This window comes from Nyctibius grandis, chromosome 1 (genome assembly GCF_013368605.1).
Source record: "Nyctibius grandis isolate bNycGra1 chromosome 1, bNycGra1.pri, whole genome shotgun sequence".
Taxonomy (NCBI): domain Eukaryota; kingdom Metazoa; phylum Chordata; class Aves; order Nyctibiiformes; family Nyctibiidae; genus Nyctibius; species Nyctibius grandis.
In genome coordinates this window covers 53,611,994-53,625,684 of record NC_090658.1, presented here as the reverse complement: position 1 = coordinate 53,625,684, position 13,691 = coordinate 53,611,994, and the positions used below count along the sequence as shown (strand labels likewise).

The window sequence follows — 13,691 nt, the reverse complement described above, 5'->3', positions numbered from 1 at the left end:
TGGACTCGCTCCAACACCTCAACATCTTTCTTGAAGTGCGGGGCCCAGAACTAGACACAGTACTCAAGATGCGGCCTCACCAGGACCGAGTACAGAGGGACGATCACTCCCCTAGACCGGCTGGCTACACTATTCCTAATAGAGACCAGGATGCCATTGGCCTTCTTGGCCACCTGGGCACACTGCTGGCTCATGTTTAGCGGGCTGTCGATCAGCACCCCCAGGTCTCTTTCCACTGGGCCGCTTTCTAACCACTCTTCCCCCAGCCTGTAGCGCTGCATGGGGTTGTTGTGGCCGAAGTGTAAGACCTGGCACTTGTTCTTGTTGAACCTGTCAGTTGGTGGCAGGGCCGTGCTGTGCTGTGCGTAGCCCCAGACAAGTGCTGATCTGTCAGACCTGTCCGTGCTTTGGCCCATGTGAGGGTTTTCTGGCTTTGGATCTCTTTAAAAAAACCTCACCAAATACCACTCCCCACCCCCACCATTTTCCACTACAAGTAGAAAGTGGAAAGACATGCTCGCAGAGATTTCCTTCTTTGTTTAAGTTTCTGGGTTTATATGTTGAGAAGCTGTATGGTAGACAGTGAAAGCATTTTTTGAGGTTTGATTTACTGGCATCCTTAAGGTGCAACATCTGTAGCAGAAATAAAATTCTGACTTTTTATGGCACTCAAACTGCATCTGCAGTTAAAAATACGCCTAGTAGTTAAATACAACTATTTAGCTGTATTAGCCTACTGTATGACAATGTGATTGTGTTACCTGCAGCCTGGGTTAGTGGTTGTGTTACTCATGTGGGAACTGGAGATACTTGCTGCTAGGTAGCAAATTCTCACCATCACAGCAAAGAGTGTGAAGTTCCTCCCCTCTCTGTTGAATCAATACAGGTAAGACACTGAAGCAGAGCTGCTGCCACTTCTGCTTCTTCTACGGAGGGGTTTCAGAAGCGGGAGGTGAAGGGGGCTAATCATCTTGCCAGGCGTGGATTTCTGCCTGCCACGTGGGAACACGCCAGGCTGTCTCTGGAGGGCTGAAAATGGCAAGGGCTTTGACATGGGCTGGGAGGTGGGAAATGGTTTTAAGAGTAAGCAAGCATTTTGACTCTCAGAAGGGAAGGATGGTTTCAGTCAAAATGAAGCTGCCTATAGATAGGTGACCAGTTTTGACTGGTTACAGAGACCGAAGATGAAGAATACAGAAGGCAGAAGATGAGGGGAGAAAGGCAGTCAGAAATGAGTTAAGTTTAAGTATGGCTGCATGAAATGTTTTGCTACAGGTGTCTCCAAGTAAACCACTATGCAGATTACAGGAGACCTGCACAAAAATAGTAGGCTTGTCTTCTTCCATCACAGAAGGTGATGACAACAAAGATAATTTATTGTTTGAAGGAGAAATCCTTACAAAAGAGTTTGATATGGGAAGGACATGGATTTGATTTAGTCTCAATCAGTCTTTGGACTCATATAGCCAAAGGAACCAGAGCAAGAAAGCAAAGTCTGTTTGGTTTACAACTGCACCTTCGCTTTGCAGTGTACAGCTGTACTTTAAATAATTGAAAAGAGCTGCAGTGAGCTGCTCTGACCAGAATGCAGCATCCTTGGCCACCTGTTGTGGATAGTATGCTATTTTTTGACCCACAAGGCATTCAGAGTATGTTGCTGTACATGCCAGATAAATCCATAAATAAAATAAATAATAAGAAAAAAAGAACAGAAAAAAATTCAGTCAAAAGGGGAATTGGTACATATAATTAACTATGCAATTGGCAGAATTAGCAGTGGGGAACGTGTTATAGCAGTTATTCTGTTGTACAACTGTTGCCCAGCTTTCTCTTTGGTTACAAGTATGTAGATAGTTTGGTCAGCATGGCTCTAGCTAGCAGGCTACAAACAGGATCCAGTTTGTGGCATGTTTTCCTTCTGGCCTGCAGCCTTTTTCTGGAGGTAATGTGGGAGCAGTGCTTAGGTGGTCAAGGCTGCTGAACCATTTCAGTGGTGCCTCTTCTGCACAGACATCTGATTTGGCGCATGTGCTTCTGTGCTGGGTAGGGAGCAGTTGGGCAAAAATATGCCCAACTATTGTATGGTGTAGCATCTGGGAGTAAAAGCATCTGGGAGTAAAAGCTGTCTTACTAGTAGCACAGATCTAGGGCGTACAGAAAACTGGGGTCTGAGTGATGTTATGGCACTGCCTGGATTAGGTCCTGCTTGATTTAATATTATATATTCCTCCTCAGGCTGCAACACTAGAAGTCATTGGAGTTTTGATAAGTGCCTGGTTTTAAGCATTTTTTTGGTCAGAGACTGAGTTTTCCTGATGTAAGTCCTTAGCTCTTGAGCCAAAGAGCGTGTTGCTGAAGTCCAGAGACATACAGCAGCTTTGCTGTGTTCTGCAGCCTCTATTTAGGCATTGGAAAGCAAAATTTCGTGGTAGGTAGAATCTTCCTTTTTTTCTTGGTATTGATATTTAATCAAATTTTCAATGTCTTGTGTGCCTGCCTCTTGGTTAAGGTGTACCTATGCAACAACGCTGCTGTTTCAACAGTTTTGCTTATCTTTGGTGATACCCGTAGATGCACAGTCCTGTCCTGTAAAGGGATTACTAAGAACTTCTATAGTATATATGTTTCTTGCAGGGCCGGATAAAAATTGATTCTTGTTTTATGAGGCAATGTGGCTTTTACCCATTTTTTTAGCATTACCATGTTAACATTACCATTAACATTACTCATTTTAATGTGTAGTTTTAACATTGCCACATTACTGTCTGACTTATTATTTATTATTGTTCAGCCTGTAGTCTGTTTTTAAAGCTACGTGTGTGTCTGTTTTCAAAGGAAAACCTGGGTGGCTAGATAAAAATGTCCCACTAACTTGCATTTAGTTTCCTAAGTTTAGTCATGGAAAAAATAGTTTGATCGATATGTGAAGATATTTTTTCTCATTTTGTCGTTTTCTTTACAGTTTTCTCTCATTTCCAATTCATATAATTATTTTTTTAGCATCTGAGGTTAGTGTTGTCATCATTTTGTTCCTCTAGAGATCTTTCTTGTGTGATTATGGAGGAGGAGATGTTAACAGCGTTCCTTCAGATGGATGCCATGTGATGAAAGACAAACGGGGAGAATGTCAAACCCAGCAAGGAAGGCAGGGTAGTCTGGCAAGACTCTTCTAGTTTTGGGAGAATTTCAGGAATTAGGATGGAAAAATTGTGCAATACCATTAGTGCAAACCTTGCTCCATAAATCAATGTAAGGAGACTGGCATTTGTGGGAGTTTTTTCTCCTGTAAAGTGAGCGAAATGTTTTTGCCATAACTGCAGAGAAGCAATAAAAGGCTAGTGAAGGCAAAGGTTATAAACAAATCATTTGGTGCCGACAGAGGGTCCATAGATGCTGACAAGGGACAAATAAAGTGAATAAAGCCGGTACTCTGTTCTGATAAATTTCACTGATTTCCACACCGTGGCATTACGGTTGCAGCCTGCCCTGTTATCTTGTAGCTCCAAACCTTTCATTATGGCTTCAGATGATAACAGCTGTTGATACGCTGCAGGAGGTTGCAGTGACTACCATGGGGCTAAAGTACCATTTGCTAAGAAATAATTGGGAAGAACCCCATGGCTGGGTAGCTTTGATCTGCCTGTGTTATTGTCCTTGCAGAGGACACTATATGTCAATACTGCATCTATTTCCAGGATGAGTTCACGAAGCCTTTATGAGAGCACACATGCTCTATAAAGCAGTATAACCAGAAAGGTCCCATTTGCTGTGTCAGCACAAGCACAGTGCTGCTGCACTGTGCCTGGGCATCAACAGACCACTGTGTCAAGACCATCCAATGTCCACCTCTTTCACATAAACACAAATATCTGAAGCTTTTTGCTGTGACTACCCTACTGTCAGTGCCACATTAGGCAGTTTGTGCCTAGCTCAGGTATCCACTTACATGTGTAACAGCAACGTAAACATGTCTGTAGCTGTCAGACTTGCACAAGCCTCAAGTCAGCAATACTAACAAAAATAGCCTAAAACATGAAAGCAGTCCCCAAATCCTGTGTGATTTCTTAACAGTATGAGGTGAGATACAAGGTCCCTCTGAATCCCAAGCGTTTTTAGCAAATAACAGTTTCCCTTTACTCTAGGTAAGCACAAACCCAGCCATTAGTTTCTGGTTTGTTTCTGATCTGATGCTGGGAGGAGAAGGGGGGCTGAAGCATAGTCTTAAAGAACTTTTAGCAAAAGAGAGCAGAAGCTGTGGGTGCATGGTATAACCTGATACTGGCATGTGCTACGGGAATGCTGGAGAACTGCCAAAGCACCTGCAGGCTGCTGCTTGGCAGGAGCATTAGAAAGTACTTGGTTCCCTCTTTCTTACTAAGGGTTGGTAAAAAACTGAGAAGAGTATGCATATGTGGAGGAAAACTGGGATAAGGGGACAAAAGGAGCACAAACCAGGTCATGCTCAGAACACTGTCTACAATACTGGAAATAACTGTGGACTGTTGTTATTTTGAAGAAACCCAGGCTCCAGCTATGCTGAGATGAAGGAATTTGAAAGGAACTTCTCTTTATTCAATAAATACGCTGTATGGAGTTATTTATTGTAAGATTTCCATTCCTCTGCAACCTACCCTGTCATACCAGCTTGGGGTGCTGCAGTGTTCCTGCAGTGATAAAAATGTTTTCAGAGGATCACAATTCCACTGGAGCTTTTCTGTTCTTTGCTTTTATATGCAGTTTTGTGTTAGTGGGCAGAAAAGGTTATTTACTGCCATCACTGAAGTAGCCCTGAATCTGTCATCTACTACTGCCATTGACCTAGCGTATTGCTTGCTACAGTCCTGTCTGCCTCACTGTCCTGAACCTTTTACTCTTCTGCAGTATACTCTTCTGCAGTATACTCTTCTGACTATAAATAAAAAGCCAAGGACAAGTTGAGGGAGTCCCAGGGATGCAATTTCAATGACTTGCACTATGCACAATTATATTTCAAGGACCGGCTTGGACTATGAGGCTGCTGTCAGCTAGGAGAGAAGGTAGAGTACAGGCCAGGTGCCATGACAGAGGAGATGAGATGGCTCTCCTGGGACCTGCCTGCTTGGCTGCCCACTGCTGTTTTTGCTGCTCTTAGAGACACTGAGGTTGCCTTGGAATAAGCTTTCTTGCTTTCCCTTGGCAAAAAATACTGAGTTTGGGGGTGATGAGGGGTACCTTTAACTGGAAGTGATGAAAGAGTGTGGATTATTGAGCATTAGGATAGGAGGAGGGGACAGGAAAGCCTACTGGTACCTAACCTGAATCTCGGTTACACCTGTGACTCTGCTGACACAATTTCAGTTGGAGAGAAGGGTATGGGGATGGAGGCTCAAGCACTGCAATTCTTAACCGTCCTTATGAGGGCATCTAAAATCCAAAAGTCGGATCCATGGTTGATCCAAACCCTTTGTCTTCATAGGATTTACACAGAGAATGAATCTTGGCCAATGTATGTATTCTATAATACTTTTTTCTTTACAACTCTGGAACACAGTTGTATCTTAGAAGTTTTCACGGTCTCGTTGATGTTTTGCAGGGCTTCTTCCTTGCAGCACTGTGGAATGCTGTGTTGCTTTTGGGAGGTTACCACACCACGCTGTCTAGCCCCAGGCTAAAGGATTTTATTTATTTTTATTTCACATTGTTTCAGCTGTTTTCACTTTTACTTTATTTCCATCCTCCAGACGAATTTCTTCATTAATATGGCAGCACATTGGGTTTCTTGGTTTATGAGTAGTTAGTTAAATAGCCTGCTGGATTTGTTTGCCCTTCTCTGAGAAATCTTAATACTGTAGCAGCAACAGAATGAAAGGTGACACTTCGGGAGCTGAGCTCTTACCAGAGTGAGGGAAGAGATGGGGAAGTTTTTCTCCCAGAACACTGCTGATCTGAGCTTTTTCTAGCTGTCTTGTTCCTATTTAATTACATTCTCTGGATGAGACATGATCACTCTTGTAAATGCAAAAGGAAATCTTTGCTAGAGTGTATAGCAATGTAATTTGTAATGTAACTGTATGTGTGGTTAAATTGCATGCACATATATATGTTGAGATCTGTCTTCTGCAAACTACATTGTCTTCTCAACTATAATTAAAAAAAAAATATTTTTTTTGCAGTGGTTGCTTTTCTGAGCCTGTCCTGCTTGTATGCTTTCTGCTTGTCACTATATAGGTGTTCTGTTACTAAGACTACATTAATTGACATTCTTCATCTCTTATTTTTGCATTTTCTTGTCTTTGAGCCAGTTATATGATCCATTAAACTGTCATTGTGAATGAAATCTGAATACATTTGTATATCAGTAGCAGGAGAAAAGTTGGCTGTCCTGTCTAAGGGCTATAACTTAGCATTCAGTCTTTTGTTATTTTCTTGGTTTCAATGAACAGATAAGTACTGTTACCTTTCATAATAGAGAGACTGTTCACAGAGGGGCTACTGAAGGCTTTACTGTAATAATAAGGTGAAACTGATACAAAGAGACTCATCTTGTACAATAAAATATAGCTCCCTTTACTGATCTAGTAAAGGAGGAAATGTCTGAAGGCCCCTTCTCATTTCTCTTGTAGGATTACCTCGACTGTATCACTGACCAGACCAAACTGCCCCTGGGGACAGATGAGCGATCAGCCCTGTTTGGAAACATACGGGATATCTACCGTTTCAACAGGTAAATTCATATTTAACTACATGAAAACAGTTCAATAGCCTGTGTTAACAGGGAGGGAGCAAGCCAAGCAAATGCTCTTTTATTGCTTTAATACAGCCAAGATATATAAATTGAGAAATGGTCTATCTTTGATTCTCAGCAGGGTTGGTTTGCTGAGATCAGATTTTTTTAGCTGTTTATTTTATGAATCAAATGTGGTCTCCATTTGCTTTTTTTGTTTTCATGCTGTGTATTTCCATGAATTTAAGCCCAACCTGCTCTATGCCCTAACGGAACCTAATGCAAGACCACTATGGATGAAATTCTTGCCTTACTGAAGAGATGTCGTTTTATTCCTAATATATTGGGTCCTTTTGCGTACCGATATATATCACCCAGATCTGACTTTTGTAGTGTTTTATACTACTAGGGACTCCCTGATTTAATTTCTCAAAACTGTGTTTAAGTACCTTTCCATTTATTGAAGACTTCTGTTCAGTATCTGTACAGCCTTCTCTAAAACTCTGCTGATGGGATTCTAGTGTATACTGGGAGCCTGAAGAAAAATTTCTTGGTTGTATAGCTACTGCCACACTGTGTGGGACCTGCAGTATTTGCACTTTTAGGAGCATGCTACTGCTACTTTTGTCCGAATCCTCTGTTACTGTAAAAATAATTATCTTATTCAGCATTTAAGGAAAACCTGAATATTCAGTCGATGCAAGAAATATGTTGACATAAAGTTCTCACGTCTTTTATATCCCGTTACTCCTGTAAAAGCTCTCTTAGCTTTGCTATAGTTGACAAAACATCTACCAAACTACTGTGTTCTTTGAAGAACAGATGATTTGATTGAATAAAAAGAGGATTCTGATGTGGAGGACTAGTGTCAAAGAGCATCTTCAATGTTTTTCCATCATCATGGGAAGCTACTGTAAAGTGCTTCAGCTGCTGGGATTGCTGTTCAGTATCAAAGGGAAGAGTGGGGATGGATCTATTGAGAACTTATGGACAAAGATGAAACCTGAAATCTTTTTCTGCAACTTAAAACATCTACTGCAGTGTAATGGAAATACACTTAACTAGAAAGCTGCTGTGTCCTGCTTCAGCTACAGCAACTGACTTGCTTGAATGTCTAACATGATGGAAAATACATAGTGGTAGCCTGATCATGTGTTTTAGAGCCATGAGACAATGATTGTGAGCTTACAGCTTCCCAGCAGTCACAGTCCTGGCCATTATATTTTCTGATCCTTCAAAAGTTAGAGAAATGGCAGACTTAGTAGCTAGGACACATTTGTACCAGCATAATTGCAAATATTACCTAATAAAAATATCTTCAAGTATGATCAAGCATTATACAGAATAATTGAGTTGCAAAAAAAGATTTGCAGAAGTTAAAAAGAAAAAAAAAAGCAAAAAAAAAGCAGTTTTGAGGGATTTTAGAGGTAGATATGTAACAATGGTTAAAACCCCCTGGAAAGTTGTCCAAAGCCTCTAGTAAATTACTAATGTATTTCAGGCCTTCTAATTTAAAATTCTACATGAAAATCGTGGGCTTTTAAGTCTGAACATTCATTGTAGATCCAATATAACTTCAAGGTTTAATTTTCACACAGGAGGGAACTAGGCATGTAGCTTCTGGTCCTAAACATACTCTAGAGCCTTTTTATTTATTTTTACCTTTGAATAAGGCCCATTTGGCCATTCTGTATTAGTAGTTTCAGATGCTTTTTGTAAGCATGATTTTATAGTTTCAGAATTACCTTGTTTTTCTCAACTTTGAATTTGACCATTAATCAATGATCAATGGTTTTAGTCTTGAGCTTTTTTGGACTTTGTATAGACCTGAGAAATTTAATTTCAGTAAATGGGAATTTCTCTCAGCTAAACTACATATGATTTTTAGGTGTTGCGTTGAATGGCAGAAATGACGGTCAGGATGGTAACTGCTGGTCCTGTAACTATGATCTCTTTTTGGAAAGCTATTTCTTAAAGCAGAATCACTGACTATATACTGACCCACTGGTCCTGCTCCATCTCTGGGGCGAAGCTCCCCCACTATTAATTTCTTTGTTCAAGTGGGGAAAGTGTTCTCTAAGTCAACATTTGCTGCCTTTCTTCCCTGACCTCCCCTATTGAGATTCTTTCCAGTGTCAGTTCAGTATAAATTCTCCACCCAATACCACGACTCGATTCTGAAATGGGAACTCTGCAGAGAAACGTGCTCAAGTTTAGTACTTCTACCAACACTCAAATGATCTTAGGAGAGGCCAAGCTGAAACCTCTGCTGCTGACACAGATGATCCTGCATGGCCCTTGTCCATCGGTGACTACTGAAGCACACAAATACAGTGCAGGGCTGTTTTCTGTAACTGCCGTGCTCAGCAGTTCCTGTACTCAGAGCTTCATGGTGGTAAGGGCTGGCTTGTTGTCAGGCGGAGCCTTCCTAAAACCTGTAAGAGCTCACCTTTCATGAAAAAGGTTTTTTTTTTCTGAGTGGAAAGAGATTAGTCTTGGCTACAGGATTTTTGTGACAGTGAAGTTGTATCAAGGCTATATTTCTCTTCATTATTTTTTTCATTTTACTGAAAGTCTGAACTTTTCAGATTAATTTTCCAGAACTTTATATGGTGGAAGTATTCTACCACGGAGACCAGATTTTGCCTGCTATGTCCATTTTTGTTTTGAGTGCTGTGCTCTGCCAGGCATTGAGAGAATGAATTTTTTCAGAGATGCTGTTACTTAAGCATTTATGGCTAGACTGTGCAACTGGGTTTTTTTTTTTTTGTCATGGGTTCAGGACAAACCATGCTGTTTCCTTCCTGAGTATTTCCGTTCTTTACATTCCACCAAAATTGCCTGTGTGATGTCCCTGTCATTACCATCTCACTCTTGCTCCAATTCAGATCACAATGGAGGAGAAAAATACTTGTGTCTTGTTTTAAAATGGTGTGGTGATGATATAAAATGAATAAAATTTAAAAAGTGCCTCACCTGAATTGTGTGCGCAAATATGGTGATTATTTGCAGACATATAAATGTGTTTATCTTCTTTTGACCTCCTGTAGTCAACAGCTTGATACTAACCTGCACTTTGTCCTATTGAACGCCTTCATCCATGGTGGGAAGATAAGTATATTGTCTTGAAAATAATTCCTACTCCAAAAAATTAAAGCATCCTAAAAAGACATTGTGATGACTTTTATTCATTTGACTTGAAAAGATAACAAATGCACTGCATGAAAAATTGTCAGTCTCTTTATGCTTACTTCTCTCATGCCAAAGGAGTTAGCATTAGCGATTGATGATGATTGCACAGATTCAGATTTTTCCAGCCCATAATAACCCAAGTTGTGTAACTCAGTACATGGTCTTGAACGGCACTGGCACTTGTGGCATGCTTCAGTCTGAGTCTTCAATCTGTTAGTGATTCAGCTGCAAGAGCATGGAGTTCCTCTAACGGTGCTCCTTCGTGCTCCTTCCTGCCCGGGTGGTTGGCACAAGCGAGCTGCAGAGGCCGAGAGCTGTGGTGCCATCTGTGAATGACGTAAAACCTTTGGATATTCAGGTGAAGGGAACTAATGCTTTCCTCTGTTGTTTCTTCTGCCTCCTGCCAGGTACTTAGATGTAGCCTATAATAATAGCCCTGCTTTTTCACAGGTCAGCTTGGTATTATAGGGATTTATTAAAGTTTTTCAGGATTCCTGGGCATGACAGATTTGTTGTTTTTACAGTGGCAGGCTGCTCTTACCGATCCCATTCTTATCAGCCGGGTGAGACAGAAAAGAGTGCAGTATAGGTAACAAAATCTTTCAAAGCATAGCCCTTACACTATGGGCTTGTGCTGAAGACATAAGCCACTAGCGTGTATACTGCATAAACTTGGATTCATTGCATGGATATATAAAATCTTTAAGTGTTGCATTACTGTATCCTGTAGGAGAAATAATGTAGTATTGTAGGAGAGCAGTAGGAATAAAATGGCAATCGAGGTGCTACATACTCTAAGCCATCAGGAGAACGTCTGCCTGCTGGACAGTAGGAATCCTCTGAGCCTGTTCTGTGTGTTTGATGTTCTTTCCAAAACTCATGTGTGGAACACAGTCATTGTAACTAATGGTTATGGTCACCATTGCTACAGCTTGCTTCTTTTGCTGATGTAAAGGAGCTTCATGAGTGCAGGGGATCAAGCAAGGGTCATATTTTCATTCCCATTTTGATGAAGGGAGAAATTGAGGTGTGGAGGTTGAATTGTTGCTGTACAGAGTGGCTTAGTGATCACTGCACCTAAGGTCTGTCTGTCTTTGTTCCTTGTGACTGATTGCTGATTTCTCCCCTTCCTTCCTCCAGTAATTAGAGAAGCAAAGAACAAGTCAGGAAACTTTTCCGTTTTACTCCTTTTCTTACTTACAGAGGGAAATTGTGTCTGCTTAGAGGGGAAAAGGGTAGTTCCCTAGATACAGGCTTAGCAACTCTTATGCAAAACTCATTCAGGGAACCAGCTGTGAACTGGGAGAAAAGTAGCCCTAAATGGAAAATCACCTGATGAGAAGGGGGTGGGGGGGAAGAAAAGTTCTATCTGAGAACAACTTGGCAGAAAACTCAGTTTCTTCTGTTTTTTCTGAGTACGTCTTTCGGTAAGACCAATGACTGCTTGGATCAAGGAGAGACCTTTGAGGTTTTCTTCTTCTGCTTGAACTCTTTCTTCCATTGAATTGGCTTTCGAGGACTGGGTTTCATACAACAGTGAACATGCTCCCTTATTGCTTTGCTCCTGTTACAATGAATTCATTTCCTACTTGGCATGTCAAAATTCTAAAATCCTCTCACTAAGGTTTTATTTTTATGCATGTAGAATTTATATATTCCTTTCCAGAAAACTTTTTCTAGGCTAACCATTTTTCTTCTGTGAAAGGACCTACTAAAGGTAGACAAATTTTTCTGAGTGAGCTTATTACCATTCTTCTTGTATGTGTAATACATCCCTGGTTCTCATCTGTGTTTTTCAGACCAGCTCCACATCTCCTTCAGTCAAGTAAAGCTCCTAGAACATACGAAGTCTTTATAGGACAGGACATGTGCTTCAGTATCTTTTAACTTTTGTTAGTTTTAAATTGTATTAGTTGATATACAGGCTACACAACTGTTTGACTACACCAGTATGAGTATTGTAGAAGAGCAGTCAATCTGAAGGAAGGGGCTCAGCTTTGCTTAGGAGATCAGCAATCCATCATTATTGTGATGACTTGAATTTTTAAGTATGTGGGAACACCATTTCCTTAGAGTGCTCCTCTGCCTCCAAAGAAAAAACCCCAGCAGCTATACATCTAGAGGAAAGAGGGGCATCAAAGGGGTTCTTGTTCCCTTTTTAGGACTCCCTGTGTCGTTAAGTGCTCTGAGCATCACTGCCATGAATGATGAACCACTGTCTGGCTGCAAATATACAGGTGTGTGTCTTCCCTGGTGTGCCATAAATAATTGTCTTTCCTTTTCCTGTTCTTTGTTTTAGTGAACTTCTGCAAGATTTGGAAAACTGTGAAAATGATCCTGTGGCTATAGCAGACTGTTTTGTTTCCAAGGTAAGTGGCTACTGCAGGAGTCTGCAGCACACCACCAGTTGCAGAGTGATATGGGGGAATAGGATTAAAATATTAGCTTTTGAGATCTAATTCTGGCAGCTTGTGTGACTTCAAACAAAAAAAGTTAGCAAATCTATGGAAAGGGAAGGAGTGTCTCTTAGTCAGTGACTGGGATATGTGCATTTTTAAAAAATGAAGAAAAAGATGTTATTTTCTTCAGTAAGTGTATTTGAACTGGTAGAGCTGTTGATCTAGAGTTAACTTTTAGATCTTTTTTTTGTGCAGTACTACGAGGATTCTTTTTTTTTTCCTCCTTTTTTAATATAGGTGATCAAGTGGTACTCCAGTTATGCCTTGTCAGCTTAAAAACAACCAGAGAATACAACTTGGCTGCATTTTTAGAAAAGGCAATAACCTTGACATACTTGTGGCCATATTGTTTTCTGAGATGCATTTTTTCCTGAATCTAGCAGCCATACCTTTAATTTTCTTTTTAAAGGGGATGGCTGAAAGTCTAGGCTTAAGATTCAAATCTCCTTCTCTCTGAAATACTTTGAATTTTCTGAACATTGGTCTGACATGTTTATTGTGTTGGGCAATTCTGAAGCCAAAAGATATGGAGAAGTTGTTAGGTGCAGGAGAAATACAGGGAACCAAAGTAGGTGTCCTTCCTTGCAGGAAACCCGGAGAGCCAGTCAAGGAGAAGGGGAATGGCTATAATGGGTAGGACAACAAGAAATTAAGTAATTTGGGCTATGGATGGCTCTAGTTCATCGCAGACTTCACCAGAGAACCTATATATGCCTTGAATCTGTAGAGCCCAAATGCGTTAAGAAATAATGCCATCTCCATGGTATTTCTGGGGGAAGAGTAGTGGAAGAGGGGGCATGTAGTTGTTTAAATTTGGATAATCTCTCTATAGGTGTGTTTGCCTTTTTCCATTAAAAAAAACCCTACCAAACAAACCCACCACAAAAAAAAAAAAAACAAACCACAACAAAGCCAAAAAGCCAAACCCTGTCATGTTTTATACTCTGTCCTGAGCTCAGTATTGCCAGCACCAAGCATTCAATGTAATAGGTCTAACATAAGGATTTAGGATTAACTGGATCACCCTCTCATGGTGGTCCAGTAATTTGTTTGGCAGTGTTGTGACACAAGGGATTTTATCATAAAGGGAAGTGATGATACCAGCTTAGTGCTGCTGTTTCACCGGATCTCTTGTTTGAATTCAGTTTGAGAAAGCTGTTGTTTACCTAGTAATTGAACTTTTGTAAGCACTGAGAGATCTTAGTGTTGGCACCACGGCTACAAAGGTAGGATGTATTTTTGCCCCGTTGCAATGGGGTTTATGGCATGTTGTTATTGCTCCAAATAGCCTGTATTGAATTGAAGGAGAGAGAATGGGATAAGGGCTAGCGCAAAGT

At 40.8% G+C, this 13,691-nt stretch overlaps 1 protein-coding gene across 1 annotated transcript in view; it reads left to right on the top strand.

Annotated features, from left to right (window-relative positions):
* Positions 1-13,691, top strand: part of LOC137667885 (pleckstrin homology domain-containing family G member 1-like) — a 62,144-nt gene that overhangs the window by 22,116 nt on the left and 26,337 nt on the right. The window contains exons 3-4 of the mRNA XM_068409064.1: positions 6,603-6,703; positions 12,195-12,264. Of these exons, the coding sequence (XP_068265165.1) occupies positions 6,603-6,703; positions 12,195-12,264 (171 nt within the window). The remainder of the gene's footprint in view (positions 1-6,602; positions 6,704-12,194; positions 12,265-13,691) is intronic.